Source organism: Scyliorhinus canicula, chromosome 25, assembly GCF_902713615.1.
Source record: "Scyliorhinus canicula chromosome 25, sScyCan1.1, whole genome shotgun sequence".
In the NCBI taxonomy this organism is placed as follows: domain Eukaryota; kingdom Metazoa; phylum Chordata; class Chondrichthyes; order Carcharhiniformes; family Scyliorhinidae; genus Scyliorhinus; species Scyliorhinus canicula.
The window spans coordinates 8,508,813-8,525,784 of record NC_052170.1 but is presented as its reverse complement, the minus strand read 5'-3'; the positions used below and the strand labels follow the sequence as shown (position 1 = coordinate 8,525,784).

General features: G+C 48.8%; 1 protein-coding gene across 5 annotated transcripts in view; it reads left to right on the top strand.

The window, feature by feature from the left end:
• LOC119957102 (microtubule-associated serine/threonine-protein kinase 1-like) overlaps positions 1–16,972 on the top strand; it is a 170,688-nt gene that overhangs the window by 82,843 nt on the left and 70,873 nt on the right. For 3 of the 5 annotated variants that reach the window (XM_038784796.1, XM_038784795.1, XM_038784794.1), the window contains 4 exons: positions 970–1,058; positions 5,298–5,373; positions 12,073–12,093; positions 15,669–15,747. In XM_038784796.1, the coding sequence (XP_038640724.1) occupies positions 970–1,058; positions 5,298–5,373; positions 12,073–12,093; positions 15,669–15,747 (265 nt within the window). The remainder of the gene's footprint in view (positions 1–969; positions 1,059–5,297; positions 5,374–12,072; positions 12,094–15,668; positions 15,748–16,972) is intronic. The other 2 variants (XM_038784799.1, XM_038784797.1) reach the window with 1 other exon arrangement.

Sequence of the window (16,972 nt, the reverse complement as noted above, 5' to 3'; positions counted from 1 at the left end):
CTCGCCAAGGCTCCTTAGGCAGCACCTTCCAAACCCACGACCTCGACCACCTAGAAGGACAAGGGCAGTAGATACATGGGAACACCATCTCCTGGAAGTTCCCCTCCGAGCCACTCACCAGCCTGACTTGGAAATATATCGGCCGTTCCTTCACTGTCACTGGGTCAAAATCCTGGAACTCCTTCCCTAACAGCACAGTGGATGTACCTACATCACTCGAGTGCAGCGGTTCAAAAAGGCGGCTCACCACCACCTTCTGAAGGGGCAATTAGGGATGGGCAACACATGATGGCCTGGCCGGCGACACCCACATCCCGTAAATTAATTTTTAAAAAAGGATTTTTGAAGTGTTGATTTCTTTTGTTACGTTGGAAACTCAGCAGCCAACTGGGGCACAGCAAGCTCCCATGAGCAGCAAGAGGACCATGACCATTTTAGTGAGGTTGACTGGTGGATAAATAACGGGCAGGGCACCGGGCCGGGGAGAACTCCCCTGCTCCGTGGTTTATCCATGTGTCTATTGCCCTTGGGATGAGTGGGAATGGCAGACAGCTCCTCAGTCTGAAAGACGGTGCCTTTACCTCCAACAGTGCAAACGGCTCTACATTGGAATGTCAGCCTCGATTGTTAAGTTCAATTGCTGGAGTGCGACATCCCAGGGAAGAGGGCTACCCACTGAGGCAAGACTGATACCCAAGTGGCTGAATTCCTCTACTGGAGGCTAGACTTTGGCTCGGTATGGGTATTGAAGCATGTAAATGCAGGGCGGTGCACGGAATTGAGGTCAACCATGATGTTACTTGTGTGGCAGGATCAAGCGTTGAGAGATTCAGTATCCCCCTCGTGTTTGTAATGCCGTCCTAGTTATCTGACCTCCAAGTGTGTGTGTGTGTGTGTGCGTGTGTGTCTCTGAGTGTGAACCCTGGCACTAATGGTTATGTTGTTGCTCTGTTTCTGTCTTTTGTGCAGTTGTCGAACCAGCAATCGGAAAAGCTTAATTCTGACGAGCACTTCACCAACTCTCCCACGGCCACATTCACCACTCCCGGGCCATTTAGGTAAGACAGCATCTCCTCACTACTCGCATCCCCCCACTGAGGGGGTGGGTGAGGGACGGCGGTGGGCAGCGGAAGAATGCTGGCACAGAGGTGTGGAAAATTTCAACCTGTAATTTGCAGGTTGAAGAAAAGTATTAAAGTTTTCACTTTTATTTCCAGTATTAAGTTTCTTTTTTCATGTATTTTATTCCCAACATGTATAGGGCAGCGCAAGTGGATAGCACTGTGGCTTCACAGCGTCAGGGTCCCAGGTTCGATTCCCCGCTGGGTCACTGTCTGTGCGGAGTCTGCACGTTCTCCCCGTGTCTGCGTGGGTTTCCTCCGGGTGCTCCGGTTTCCTCCCGCAGTCCAAAGATGTGCAGGTTAGGTGGATTGGCCATGCTAAATTGCCCTTAGTGACCAAAAAGGTTAGGAGGGGTTATTGGGATACAGGGATAGGGAATGAGGGTTTAAGTGGGCCGGTGCAGACTCGATGGGCCGAATGGCCTCCTTCTGCACTGTATGTTCTATGTTCTATAAAACAGCAACAAATAAAATACGCAATCGCCAAAATCCACAGTTTGTACAGTTCCCACTGGGGCTGGTTTAGCTCACTGGGCTAAATCGCTGGCTTTGAAAGCAGACCAAGGCAGGCCAGCAGCATGGTTCAATTCCCGTACCAGCCTCCCCGAACAGGTGCCGGAATGTGGCGACTAGGGGCTTTTCACAGTAACTTAATTGAAGCCTACTTGTGACAATAAGCGATTTTCATTTTCATTTTTTCATTTTTCATTATCCCCTATAATTCCTGAAACAGTGTCATGAAAAAACCCCAACGCATCTCGAAGCCCTCCGCTGACCCCCTCAACTCAAAGTTATACAGGTCCCCCAGCCAGGCCCCCACCCCGGCGGAGTATACGACCTCCAATTTAACAGGATCCTTCGCCGGGCAATCAGAGAGGCGAAGGCCACAACATCAGCCCCCTTCTCCTCCAGTTGCTCCGGCATTTCCGATACCCCTAAGATCACCACCATCGGGTCCGGCCTGACATCCACCCCCACTATCTTCGATAGCTTCCCAAACACCGCTTCCCAGTACCTCTCCTGCTTCTCGCAGAACATGTGCGCATGGTTCACCGGCCCCCCCGCCCACCCATCAACCACCCCCTGGAAGAACCAACTCATCCTCGCCCTGAGCCAAATGTACCCTATGCACTACCATGAACTGAATTAAGCTCATCCTGCGGCAGGAAGCTGAATTCACCCTCCGCATCGTCTTTCCAGTATTACACTTTATCTAAATATTTTAAAGTCTTCAAACTCGCCCTGGCCCGAGTTCACGTTTCGGTTGCCCACCCTCCAGAATTGACGAGAGTCACCAGGAGTTGCAGATTAATTTTCAGGACACGGCTGTGACCAAAATCATGAGAAATATCAGAGGGGCATTAAAATATATGGGGCTGGATATAGTTCCAGCAACAAGAGTCCCTCCCCTCCACTGCTCCCCTCCTGTTAGGGACCTGGCGGGAATGCTTCTGTCTGGGAGGCCTGGCACTATTTAAATGTAAACAGGCACGTGACTGGGCAGCATCAGGCGGTTAAGGCCCCGGAGGGTGAAACTCTCACCTTGGAGAGCTGTTGGCCAACCAGAGGCCAGTCTCACTCCTTTGTTAGTTACTGGAGTTGGCTGCTACTGGGGATGCTCCATAACCTCACCAGAGATCCCTGGAGTGTGGGTCTGTGCGGGAATAGGGGTCGGCAGGCATGTGATGCAGGATGGGGGTGTAGAGGGAAGGCCCTGATAGGGCTTTGAGCATCTGTCAATGAGGAACCCCCCTTTCACCCCCCCTTCACCCTCCCCCGCTCCCTAAGCCCACTGGCAAACTCAAGGGTGTGCTGGGTGGCCTTCAGGAGGCGTGGGAGAGCACTGCGAGTTCCAATAAACCCCTGATCCGCAATTAAGCCCCCTGGGATAATTGCCTTTAAGTGGCTCATTAATGAACGTATTTGGCATCCCGCAGCCAGGGGGCGTGATTCCCATATCAAGCCCATTTTACGATGCCAGGAATCAGCTACACCCGCCTGATCCTCCCTCTACTTCCCCACCTACGCACCCCTGTAGTGATCTCTGTATATGTTAATACGTGATTAGTTAATGTGCAGTCAGTACAACCAGATGATCACTAGATGGCAACACCAACAGGAACTATATAAGGAGTTTCCCGCTCTTTCTTAGCGTTAGTGTGTGTGTATTATTGCTAGAGGATCAACGTGACCAGCTCAGAGTGTAGTGTATTATATTAGTTGTTAATTTCATCTAATCTTAGTTAATTCTATTACTAGTCAAAGTATTAAAGTAAAAGAACTCACATGTATATTATTTTGTTCCTCAATAAATAATTTGTCATCAATTGGAAGACTTTGACTGTTCATAATCAAGTTAAATACAACTCGGCAAGACAAATGAGTAATATTTACATGACATCCCTGTAATATAACACCCCCCACCCCAACCGGCTGCTCAGGCACGCAATACCATATTAAGCCCAGTATGTTTTTATTTAATTGTCTTCAAAGACTTTTGTTTAATTATGAAATGAAAATAGCTTATTGTCACAAGTAGGCTTCAAATGAAGTTACTGTGAAAAGCCCCTAGTCACCACATTCCGGCGTCTGTTCGGGGAGGCTGGTACGGGAATTGAACCCGCGCTGCTGGCCTTGGCCTGCTTTACAAGCCAGGTGTTTGGCCCACTGTGCTAAACCAACCCCAAGTTAATGGTTAAGTAGGTCCGTGCTCATTCTCCATGTGTAAACCAGGGGCTGTGAGACTATTCAGCTGTGGAAGCCATCACAGGCAACCCTCTCCTTGTCCTCACTGCAAGTTGGCAAGGGCCTAACTTCCAGCAGAGGCTCCTGACCTTAAGCTGATTTCCACTGGGCCCTTTAACCTCCTCTCCCCACATCCACAACCTCACACTCCCCCCTCCTCCCCATACACCCCGCTTCCTAACCCAGGAATTGCTGGAGCTTTTGCCTGAGGGGGACTTGGTGGGGCCGAAGCTCGGACCATCTGGCCTGTGACTTGAAGCATCAAACCCCAATGCTTCTTGGCCCTGAGGAGAAGCAGCCACGGTGTCCAAAGATTTGCCTGCTGGAAACCTGAACTGCCAGAAGCAAAGGGGATGACATACCACCCACAATTAAAGAGTTTTATTTTAAAAATCTCTGCTTTAAAGCTTTTCTACAAGCATGGCAGCTGGTTGCTGAGTGATTCATTGCCACTAATATAGTCTTCATCGCAGGCACGATAATGAGGGGAAAGTGTTTGAGGTGGAAAGTGTGTAATCTGTTGATTAAACTCATCCTCGTCAGATGGTTGCATGTGGCTGGCACTCTGCTGCTAATCAGGCGCCTGCACGTTCACGTTGACCTTGACGTGAGCTCTGTGCTTTTACTTTAAGTTTATTCATTAGAACTAGTTTTTTTTGGTACGCCCAAGATTTCTGTCTTGTTTTTGGGAGACGTACCTAAGTGGCTGTTTAGGGGCTGTTTAGCTCAGGGCTAAATCGCTGGCTTTGAAAGCAGACCAAGTAGGCCAGCAGCACGGTTCAATTCCCGTAACAGCCTCCCCAAACAGGCGCTGGAATGTGGCGACTAGGGGGCTTTTCATAGTAACTTCATTGTCGCCTACTCGCGACAATAAGCGATTTTCATTTTTTTTCATTGTCAAGTGCGAGCCCAGTGCCCGTGAGTTATCGTGACTTTAAGCTTGGCTTCAATTGACTTAGTCTTTCCTCCCCATTCCTTGCCAAAGAACATCACTCTTCCCGGGATACCACCCCGTGCTAGCATGGACTCAATGGGCCAAATGACTTCCTTGGGTGTCACAATGACCCAATGAATCTGGGTGATGGCTGCCTGTGGCCACCTCACCTTCAGTCAGCCCAGACTCAACGATAACCCTTTGAACCCTCCAGTCTGTTTAGATAGGAGGACAGTTGGGCCCAGTTTAGCAGTGGTCAGGACTTCACAGAGCCACAGAATTGTTACGGGGCAGAAGGGGAGGCCATTCGGCCCATTGTTTCTGCACCAACCAGTATGAGGGCTACCCCATCGCTGGATCTGACGCCTTCGTGCCCACTTAATACCTAGGAGCCTGTTTCGACAACAATGGATTTAGAGTCGAGCAATTAAACATTACTTTTGATCATTGAAGAAAGCTCCCATCCACCGTTCCTTTTATGTTCTTCCTTCGTTCAGGTGGCAGCCCCTTGGACAGTCCACGGAACTTCTCTCCCAACGCCCCGGCGCATTTCTCATTCGTGACCTCACGAAGGTAAGGCTGGGTTTTGAATGGGTGGGGGGGGGGGGAGTTACATTATTTCTCTCAGTTATGGACAAGCAGATAAAAGCAACTTATTTACATAGCGTCGCGAATGTGGCAAAATGTCCCAAGGTGCTTCACGGCAGTGTTACCAAACAGAATGTGACTTAGCGACATGAGGAGACGTTAGGACAGGTGACCAAAAGCTTGGCCAGAGGTAGGTTTTTAAAAGAGTGCCGCAAAGGAGAAAAGGGAGAGGTGGAGAGATTCACGGAGGAAATTCCAGAGCTCGGAGCCTCGACATTTGAAAGCACAGCCTCCAGTGGCGGGGGTGGCGAAAGCCAGGGCTGTGCTCGAGGACAGAGTCGGAGAGGCTCCGGGATCTCGGGAGGGGGTCGGAGGAGGATACGGAGATGGAGAAATGTGAGGACTTCGGAGGAATTGGAACACGCGGGGATGAGAATTTAAAAAGTTGGCATGGTGGTAAGCAGGGAGACAAAGTAGGTCGGCGAGCACAGGGTGGGTGAACAGGATTTGGTGGGAGTTAGGATATGGACAGCAGGGCTTTCGAGGGTACAGGATGGGAATCTGGCCAGGAAATGGGTGAACCTGGAGATAACACAACATGGCAAAACAGCTGGATTGAGTGATGACGAGGATGTCATGTGGGTGTGTCTGTTGGCTCATTGTCTTCTGAAATGTTTCTGAGTTTTTATTTCAAGCGTCTCAGACACACGATAAACAGTGTCGTTTTACCTCAGGCATCAGAGTACAGCCCAGAATTTGGGAAAGAAAATTCTGCTGCCCCCATGCGGTTCGCACAGGCCCGAGTAAAATCCAGCTGTGCAGGCCAACTGGCCTGAACTGGTCTAAGCTGGTCTATTGGGTTCGAAGTGTCTCAAATGTCTCCACTTGTGGTGGGGAGGCCAACCCTCAAGGCCTTTATTGGAAGATGGGTACCAACAAGTCCGGTCGGAGATTCAGGAGAGACACCTTCCCTGAGGAGAGTGGTGATAATGTGGAGCTGGCTACCACAGGGAATGAGGTGAATGGCAGTTCGTGGGAAGCTGGATAAACACTTGAAGGGGGAAAAGAAGGGATGATTGTGCTGACAGAGTGAGAGGAAGATTGGGGGGGGGGGGGGGTATTAGTCTCGCGTGGAGTGTGGAACAGCCGCTGTACATGCGATGTAATTCTCTAAGTAATATTGAGGCTGAGGAAAGAGGCAGGTTGTCTTGTTCTAGTGACGGAGAAGAATTCACGGCGTTGTCAATGACACACATACTTACTTACACTGCCTCCGGTGGCTAGGCCAGTGACCGAGCTCTAGGGGAGGACTTGATTGAGAAAATGGATATGGTTAAACCCCCGGGAAAAGATCTGTGGAAAATCAAGGAGGAAAAAAACGCCAGAATCCGGCCACTCTAATTCCAGGATTGCCCCAGTCACCCATGTCTTGCGCCGACGAAGTTCCCGCACTTCAAATTCAGTAAGAGGACACCAGGAAAAGGTCTGGATGTTCTCCGGATGATGGCGCTTGCCATTTTCCCCACTGGAACCATAAAATGGTCACAGCACTGAAGGAGGCCATTCAGCCAGTCCTGTCCATGCAGGCTCTCTGTAGTCACCCAGACCCACTCCCCCAACGTTTCCTGCAGCCGGCAATTTTTTCTTTGTCAGGTAATGATCCGATTTCCTTTCGGAAGCCATGATTGAGCCTGCTGCCACCACACCCTCAGGCAGCCCAATCCCAACCGCTCGTTGCGTGACTAAGTTTTCCCACAAGCCATCATTGCTTCTTTGGCCAAATCCCATAAATCTGTCCCCCTTTGGTTCTTGATCCTTCCACCAACGGGAACGGTTTCTCCTTATCGACTCTGTCCAGACCCTTCAGGATTTTGAACGCCTCAATCAAATCTCCTCTCAACCTTCCCTTCTCCAATGGGAACAGCCCCAGCATCTCCAATGCATCTGTGTAGCTGAGGTTGGAACCATTCCCGTCAATCGTTCCTGCACCCTCTCGAGTGACTTCACATCCTTAAGTGTGGTGCCCAGAATTGGATGTTATGTTGCAGTTGAGTTTGAACCGGACAGTAGGAGTGTTTGTTTTGACTACGTTCCCGAGTCCTGGTCTGGTCAAGGGAGCTTGGTATGCACTGGAGGCAAAAATAAATTGGGTCAAATCCTTCCTTTCGATGATTCTGGTGAGCAGGTCAGGGAAAATGGAAGCTGCAAACTGCAGACGGGTCTTGATGTTGTTCTGTGATACTCAGGAGGAACAAATGACAACTGTGCTTTCCAACATGACAGAATTAATAATATATGGAACATCGAATCAAGTTTGTGAGTGTTTGGGGAACTAAAATGTAGGACGATCGGGCTCAAGAAGCGAATTAAACTGCCAAAACCCAGACAGTTAACAGATTGGTCCTTAACAGTGGAGAGCGGTTATGTGCTTCCAAACATGTTGTATTGTGGGTGTGAGATAGATAGAGAGTGTGTGTGGGTGTGAGATAGATAGAGAGTGTGTGTGGGTGTGAGATAGATATAGAGTGTGTGTGGGTGTGAGATAGATAGAGAGTGTGTGTGGGTGTGAGATAGATAGAGAGTGTGTGTGGGTGTGAGATAGATAGAGAGTGTGTGTGGGTGTGAGATAGATAGAGAGTATGTGTGGGTGTGAGATAGATAGAGAGTGTGTGTGGGTGTGAGATAGATAGAGAGTGTGTGTGGGTGTGAGATAGATATAGAGTGTGTGTGGGTGTGAGATAGATAGAGAGTGTATGTGGGTGTGAGATAGATATAGAGTGTGTGTGGGTGTGAGATAGATAGAGAGTGTGTGTGTGTGTGAGATAGATAGAGAGTGTGTGTGGGTGTGAGATAGATAGAGAGTGTGTGTGGGTGTGAGATAGATAGAGAGTGTATGTGGGTGTGAGATAGATAGAGAGTGTGTGTGTGTGTGAGATAGATAGAGAGTGTGTGTGGGTGTGAGATAGATAGAGAGTGTGTGTGGGTGTGAGATAGATAGAGAGTGTGTGTGTGTGTGTGAGATAGATAGAGAGTGTGTGTGGGTGTGAGATAGATAGAGAGTGTGTGTGGGTGTGAGATAGATAGAGAGTGTGTGTGGGTGTGAGATAGATAGAGAGTGTGTGTGGGTGTGAGATAGATAGAGAGTGTGTGTGGGTGTGAGATAGATAGAGAGTGTATGTGGGTGTGTGATAGATAGAGAGTGTGTGTGTGTGTGTGAGATAGATAGAGAGTGTGTGTGGGTGTGAGATAGATAGAGAGTGTGTGTGGGTGTGAGATAGATAGAGAGTGTGTGTGGGTGTGAGATAGATAGAGAGTGTGTGTGGGTGTGAGATAGATAGAGAGTGTATGTGGGTGTGTGATAGATAGAGAGTGTGTGTGTGTGTGTGAGATAGATAGAGAGTGTGTGTGGGTGTGAGATAGATAGAGAGTGTGTGTGGGTGTGAGATAGATAGAGAGTGTGTGTGGGTGTGAGATAGATAGAGAGTGTGTGTGTGTGTGAGATAGATAGAGAGTGTGTGTGGGTGTGAGATAGATAGAGAGTGTGTGTGGGTGTGAGATAGATATAGAGTGTGTGTGGGTGTGAGATAGATAGAGAGTGTGTGTGGGTGTGAGATAGATAGAGAGTGTGTGTGGGTGTGAGATAGATAGAGAGTGTGTGTGGGTGTGAGATAGATAGAGAGTATGTGTGGGTGTGAGATAGATAGAGAGTGTGTGTGGGTGTGAGATAGATAGAGAGTGTGTGTGGGTGTGAGATAGATATAGAGTGTGTGTGGGTGTGAGATAGATAGAGAGTGTATGTGGGTGTGAGATAGATATAGAGTGTGTGTGGGTGTGAGATAGATAGAGAGTGTGTGTGTGTGTGAGATAGATAGAGAGTGTGTGTGGGTGTGAGATAGATAGAGAGTGTGTGTGGGTGTGAGATAGATAGAGAGTGTATGTGGGTGTGAGATAGATAGAGAGTGTGTGTGTGTGTGAGATAGATAGAGAGTGTGTGTGGGTGTGAGATAGATAGAGAGTGTGTGTGGGTGTGAGATAGATAGAGAGTGTGTGTGTGTGTGTGAGATAGATAGAGAGTGTGTGTGGGTGTGAGATAGATAGAGAGTGTGTGTGGGTGTGAGATAGATAGAGAGTGTGTGTGGGTGTGAGATAGATAGAGAGTGTGTGTGGGTGTGAGATAGATAGAGAGTGTATGTGGGTGTGTGATAGATAGAGAGTGTGTGTGGGTGTGAGATAGATAGAGAGTGTATGTGGGTGTGAGATAGATAGAGAGTGTGTGTGGGTGACAGATAGATAGAGAGTGTGTGTGGGTGTGAGATAGATAGAGAGTGTGTGTGGGTGTGAGATAGATAGAGAGTGTGTGTGGGTGTGAGATAGATAGAGAGTGTGTGTGGGTGTGAGATAGATAGAGTGTGTGTGGGTGTGAGATAGATAGAGTGTGTGTGGGTGTGAGATAGATAGGGAATGTGTGGGTGTCAGATAGATAGAGAGTGTGTGTGGGTGTGAGAGAGACTGTGGATGTGTGTGAGAGAGTGTGTGGGTGAGAGAGTGTGTGGGTGAGAGAGAGTGTGTGGGTGAGAGAGAGTGTGTGGGTGAGAGAGAGTGTGTGGGTGTGAGAGAGAGTGGGGGAGTGAGAGAGACTGTGGGTGTGAGAGTGTGTGTGAGAGAGTGTGTGTGAGAGTGAGTGAGTGTGGGTGTGAGATTGTGTGTGAGAGAGTGTGTGTGCGAGAGAGTGTGTGTTTGTGAGTGTGTTTGTGAGAGAGTTTGTGTGAGAGTGTGTATGTGTGAGAGCATGTTTGTGTGTGAAAGAGAGCGTGTGTGTGAGAGAGAGTGTGTGTGTAAGAGTGTGTGTAAGAGGGGAAGCACAGTAGCACAGTGGTTAGCATTACTGCCTCACGGCGCTGAGGACCCGGGTTCGAATCCCGGCTCTGGGTCACTGTCCGTGTGGAGTTTGCACATTCTCCCCGTGTCTGCGTGGGTTTCACCCCCACAACCCAAAGATGTGAAGGTTAGGTGGATTGGCCGTTCTAAATTGCCTCTTAATTGGAAAAAATAATTGGGTATTCAAATTTTTTTTTTTTTTTAAAAGAGTGTGTGTAAGACAGAGAGTGTGTGTCTGAGGGAGGGAGAGTGTGTGTGTGCATGTGTGAGGGAAAAATGTGTGTGTGTTGGGAGAGAGTAAATGCAAATGGGTGATTTAAGTGTGTGTGACTGTGAGGGTGGTTTCGGGGAGTACAGTGTGACTGTGAGGGTGGTTTCGGGGAGTACAGTGTGACTGAGGGTGGTTTCGGGGAGTACAGTGTGACTGTGAGGGTGGTTTCGGGAAGTACAGTGTGACTGTGAGGGTGGTTTCGGGGAGTACAGTGTGACTGTGAGGGTGGTTTTGGGGAGTACAGTGTGACTGTGAGGGTGGTTTCGGGGAGTACAGTGTGACTGTGAGGGTGGTTTCGGGGAGTACAGTGTGACTGTGAGGGTGGTTTCGGGAAGTACAGTGTGACTGTCAGGGTGGTTTCGGGGAGTACAGTGTGACTGCGAGGGTGGTTTCGGGGAGTACAGTGTGACTGTGAGGGTGGTTTCAGTAAGTACAGTGTGACTGTCAGGGTGGTTTCGTGAAGTACAGTGAAAGTGAAGCTGAAGGAGCCTCAGTTTAATGTCTTGCCCTTAAAGCCAGCGCCTCCCACTGCTCCAGAAATGTCAGCCTGGATTTTGTAGTCATTCCCTGCTTAGATCCACAATATGTGTTGATTGGTTTTTGCAAAATTGTAAAGTTTGTTTTAATTGAACACCTGGCTTAAAAGGAGGTGGTGTTTAATGAGAAAAGAGTCTTTCGCATACATCCTGTCCGCAGCCTATGTGGACCCTTACACGTACATCTCTGTGAGTTTGCTTGTCTTCATGCAACTTGATGTCTAACGCCAGAGGATAATTCTAGATGTGTGATTGGAGATTGTGGATGAAGGCTATTCAACAGAAGGAGCATCACATTCAAATTTCAACTACTATCCATTCTAATACATCACTGAGCAATGGTCTGGATTGCGATCGAAGAGCTGACATACTGACTGATACATTAGCACAGTGGCTAGCAGAGTTGCTTCACAGCTCCAGGGTCCCAGGTTCGATTCCGGCTTGGGTGACTGTCTGTGCGGAGTCTGCACGTTCTCCCCGTGTCTGCGTGGGTTTCCTCCGGGTGCTCTGGCTTCCCCCCACAGTCCAGAAATGTGCAGGTTAGGTGGATTGGCCGTGATCAATTGCCCTTCGTGTCCAAAAAGGTTAGGTGGGGTTACTGGGCTATGGGGATAGGGTGGAGGCTTAAGTGGGGTGCTCTTTACAAGGGCCGGTGCAGATCCGATGGGCCGAATGGCCTCCTTCTGCACTGTAAATTCTATACTCCCTCTCGACGGTGCAAGGACATTGAGGCATAATCCAAGACCCCAGTCGTTGAGATTAATACCTTCAGGAGGGTATCGAAGTTGGCGAGCACTGTTATAATTTGCATTGTGATGTTTGCACTCTGAACCCAGGTGATTCATGGGGGGAACTGTGCGGTGATTAACCCCAGAGAGCTGGTCTGTGACTCGGGTGAGCGCGTGGTGGGGGTTATTAGTTTTTTTTGATCCTTGCCTTTTTTTCTTCCAGTCTCAGTTCTCAACCTGTTGTTGCTTTAACCTGTTTCTTTCCTTGCAGCCATGGCCATCGTACTGACAGGTAACTCCAGTCTGTTGTGGCTCTGTTAGGTCTGATGCTGTGCTCGGCTCTGTGGATTGGCTGAAGGTGGCAGCCTTGTGGAACATGTGGTCAATTGGCTCTTTCTGTTGGTGTTGTACAACCAAACTTCCCTGTAGTTAATTTATCTTGTGTGTATGCGTATGTGTGTCCATGTGTGTGTATGTGTGTCCGTGTGTGTGTGTCCAGGTGTGTGTATATGTGTGTCCAGATGTGTGTATGTGTCTCCATGTGTGTGTATGTGTGTCCGTGTGAGTGTGTCCATGTGTGTGTGTCCGTGTGAGTGTGTCCATGTGCGTGTGTCCGTGTGAGTGTGTCCATGTGTGTGTATGTGTGTCCAGGTGTGTGTATGTGTGTCCAGGTGTGTCCATGTGTGTGTATGTGTGTCCGTGTGTCCAGGTGTGTGTATGTGTGTCCAGGTGTGTGTCCAGGTGTGTGTATATGTGTGTCCAGATGTGTGTATGTGTCTCTGTGTGTCTGTGTGAGTGTGTCCACGTGTGTGTGTCCAGGTGTGGTGTGTGTGTGTGCGCGTACATGTCTCCGTATGTGTATGTGTTTGTGTCCATGTGTGTGTGAGATGCATGTTAACTTTCAATGTATTGTACTTCTAAGATGAACGATTTGGCCACGAAACCAGCTCAAACAAACAGTGTTATATGACACTTTGGGGTAATATGCCGTTATTCTTTGCCTTGTGATGCAGAATGGCCTGATGAGTTGATGATAAAGAAACCACCAATCTTTAGATTGAAGCAAAACTAATTTATTGAATAACGATTAATTGAATAAAGTCCGCACACACTACTGAGCTATAACTACTAATACAGTAAGGTTGAATCTGTTAAACAGTAATCTATAATCTAGTATTAACTAATGATGATCTTGTGTTAACTCTCTCTCTAATCTAAACTACTCCTCGTGCTGTGATCAATACGTCTCCTTTGCTAATCACCCAGCATTCCCTGAGGTCTGATATTTATACTGGGAATTGTTGGCGCCCTCTAGTGTTTGTATTACACTGAGATGTAATAATTAACGCTTCTCTGACGAACCTATAGACACAGTCGAGCACAAATAAGCAGAGACTTGTCTTTCAGGATGTCACAGAACACCTTCCAGATAAAGAAGTATGTTTGAAGCGTTCGCCACTAACATATTGTTCAAACCAAGCCGATTCACACCCAGGCGGCAATAAAAATGTCTGGGATCGTCCCTTTTTTAGTGATGAGGAGTAAGTTCTGGCCAGGATGAGCTTCTTCAAAGTAATGCCGTGGGATCAATGCCGTGGCAGGTCCTCGATTAAATGCTTCACCTGACAAACGGCACCTCCAGCATTGCCGCACTCCTTCTGTGCTGCAAAGGGAGGGTCAGTCCAGATGTTGTTCTCAAGCCCCTAGTCAAGGCTCTGCTGTGATTCCTGGGCAATGGCAACCCATGCCAGTGGAACATTGCTGAACTGTCCAGGAAAGGGGAAGATGCTTTAGGATCCAAACATAAAGCCAATCGATGTATGTTTCCCTCTCCCAAATCGAGACTTAGAATCATGGGGGGGGAGGTGAATTTTAATGCCCTTCCTTGATACGAGTTTAGAAGCAGGAGGGGCATTTCATTGGGCAGGAGGGCACAGGAGAAGACACCGCCGCCTTCTGCCCTGATTAAGTTTGATGTGGAAAGTCTCGAGAGTGGCCTCCCTTCCCCTGCTATCAATTCAGACCCCGTAGCAGGTTATTAATGGCAGCAGTGGGGGAGTCGATCACCGCACGGGAAGCCCAGATGGCTTTGCTTACAGGCTACTGGGAGGAGGGGGTGGGTGGTGGGGGGGGGGGGTGCTCCTTCGTTCAAAGGCACTCAGTGCCTGATCGAGGTACCTGGTATTGAGGAGGGTGGGGGGGGGGACGAGATCTTGGGCCTGTCCAATGGGTGCATTACTGCCAGCTACCACTATCCGCCGGGGACACTGTGAGCAGCGGATGGGTGCCACCCTCTGATCGGCTGGGAGCTCTTCTTGTGGGGGGGGGGGGGGGGGGGGGGGGGGGGGGGTGGCGGACAGGACCGCTGCTGGTCACTTATGTGCTTCTTCGACACTTAATTCCGACAGGCTTTCCCCAAAGGAGACGGAGTGGTCACCCAGATGTTACTGAACTAATGTTTTATGCAGGCTTATCCATGATTCCATGAGGCCTTGTGGCGCAGTGGGTAGATTCCCTACCTCTGGACCAGAACCTCTGGATTCGAGTCCCACTTGATGGCCACGTTTATGACATGACCAAACAGGTTGATCATCAGCCTGTCAATCCTTCCAGTGGGCCTGATGGCAGATGGTAAGAGTGGGACAGGCTCCTGATCAGCATGACGTCAGAATGCAATGGCCAACCACCGCAGTACATCACAGACCAATGTACTGGAAGTCGCCTGAGCCCAATTAGGGCGTGATATCTGAAGGAGTCGGATCATAAATTCCATACCATGTTTTTTTTTTAACAATGACTGGGTTGTGTTGCTGATTGGCTTCTGGTTCCAATGTTCGGAGGTGTAGGCCCCCACCCCCACACCCCCCGCACCCGCACAGGGGCAAGGATTCCTCCACTCCGCTGTGTGCAGCAACTCTGTAACGAGAGGGATCAGCGATTCCGAGAGAAACGGCAAAATCACATTCTGAAAAAGGTTCTCCATTCCGTCACAAATGACAAACAGAGCAAAGCTTTGACCAACACACCGGAGATATCTGCAGACAGTCACCAGAGGAACTCTTACTCCACGACGCTGACCGCGTGTGGTTTTGAGGCAGTGCCCGGTCAAATGCTGAAATTCAGCCATGAGATGCGGAACATTGATTTAATCCCTTTTTCCTCATTTACAGAGGTTGTTGTGACTCTGTGCGTCCCTCGTGAAATCAGCAGAATAAATTACTGCAGTGAGATGTGAAAACTCCACAGTTTATAAATCGGAGAATAAAAAGATACAGTGAAAGGGCCAATGGTCCCTTATTTAAGAGGGAGAAGCAAATTTTCTATGGGCTGATGGATGGCCACGCCCCAAAATGAGCGACAAACCTGCAATCTCCCTCTATCGTTTTGGTTTTCATTCTGATGTGGAGTTACTGACCCGGTGGAATGAAATGAAAATGGCTTATTGTCACAGGTAGGCTTCAATGAAGTTACTGTGAAAAGCCCCTAGTCGCCACATTTGAAGAGGCTTGTCAGAGTTTGAAGTTGCTACTTGTGCTGAACAGAAGGTTACAAATATTCCCCCTCCCGACCACCTACTTTGATTCATTTGCAATAGAGGAAGACTGTCTGTGAAGATACTGTCCACCGGCAGGTTAGAACCAAACAAAACACCATTTCCCGAAAGCCCTGTTCAGTTAGGAGGAACAGACCTTCTGCTTTCAAGTCTATTGATCCTTGTAAAACTACAGATTTGGCCAGACTGACAGCGGGTGATCAACTATCTATCAATACGGTTTAGCCACTAAAAGGGTGAAAGGGCGATACAGCTTTAAGACTAAAAGGGACCGTGCATGCTGTTGTTCAAAATGCTTCCCATTGTGTTTTCAGGGCAGATGGACGCCGATGGTCCCTCGCCTCACTTCCATCCTCGGGGTATGGGACCAACACTCCCAGCTCCACTGTGTCTGTAAGTGGTATCATTTTCATGTTAACCTTCGAACGCTCGCTAAGAGCCGGTGGTGGTTGCTGCCATTGTTGTGTTGCTCAGTGTGGTTGTGTTGTATGATATGGGGTGTTCACTCAATCACAACAGCAGCAATGTGCATTCATGTAGCGCCCTTAACAAAGTAAAACGTCCCAAGGCCCTTCGTAGGAGCTTCATCAAAATAAAGTTGACCCCCCGAGGCACATGAGGAGATGTTAGAGACAGCTGACCCAAAGCCTGGTCAAAGAGGTTGGCTGAACGGAGAAGAAGTGGAGAAGAGGTTTAGGGAGGGAACTCCAAACCCTGAGGCCCAGCCAGTGGAAGGCACAGCCGGCAATAGCAGAGCAATGAAAATCGGGGTGCTAAAAGAGTAGAACTGGAGGAGTAGGGCTATCACGGAGGGTTGCAGGAGGCTACAGGGACTTCCTATTTGCCAGTAGGTGATTGAGATATCTCTGGGGTGACATCTGCAGTGTTGATATTCCATTAAAACGGTGCGTCAGTACATGTTAGATGTCATATTGCAGCTATCGCACTTCAGATGCAAGGCAGGCTTAGAAAGAAAAGAGGAAGGCTGGGATCTTCCGATATTCAGCTCAAACTCACAACCAATTCTATTTATTCCACAATAGTTAAATTCAAGTGGTCTAACCCCCAATACCTTCCTGGTAAATGTACTCCTCCAATATATCCCCAAACTGAACACACCGCCCCAGATGGGATCTGACCCAAAACTGTACACATAGAAAATAGTTTGAGTAGGTTATTCGTCCCTTCGAACCTGCTCTGCCGTTCAATATGACCATGCTGACCCTCTATCTCAATTCTATAATCCCGCCCTCTCCTCATTCCCCTCACCACCTTTAGTCGAGAAATCTATCCTTAAACATATTCAGTGACTTGGCCTCCACGGCCTCTGTGGTAGAGAATTCTCAGGTTCCCACCCTCTGAGTGAAAAGGTTTCTCCTCATCTTAGTCCTCAATGGCCCATCTGTATCCTGAAACTATGCCCCCTTTTTCTGGACCCCATCCCCACCCCAGCCAGAGGAAGCATCATCCCTACATCCAGCCTTTCCAGCTCTGTGTGAATTTTATACCTTTGAATCAGATCTCCTCCCATTCCTTTGAACTCCAGTGAATCCAGGCCCAGTCGACCCATTCTCTCCTCATAAGACAATCCCGCCACCCCAGGAATCAGTCTGGTGAA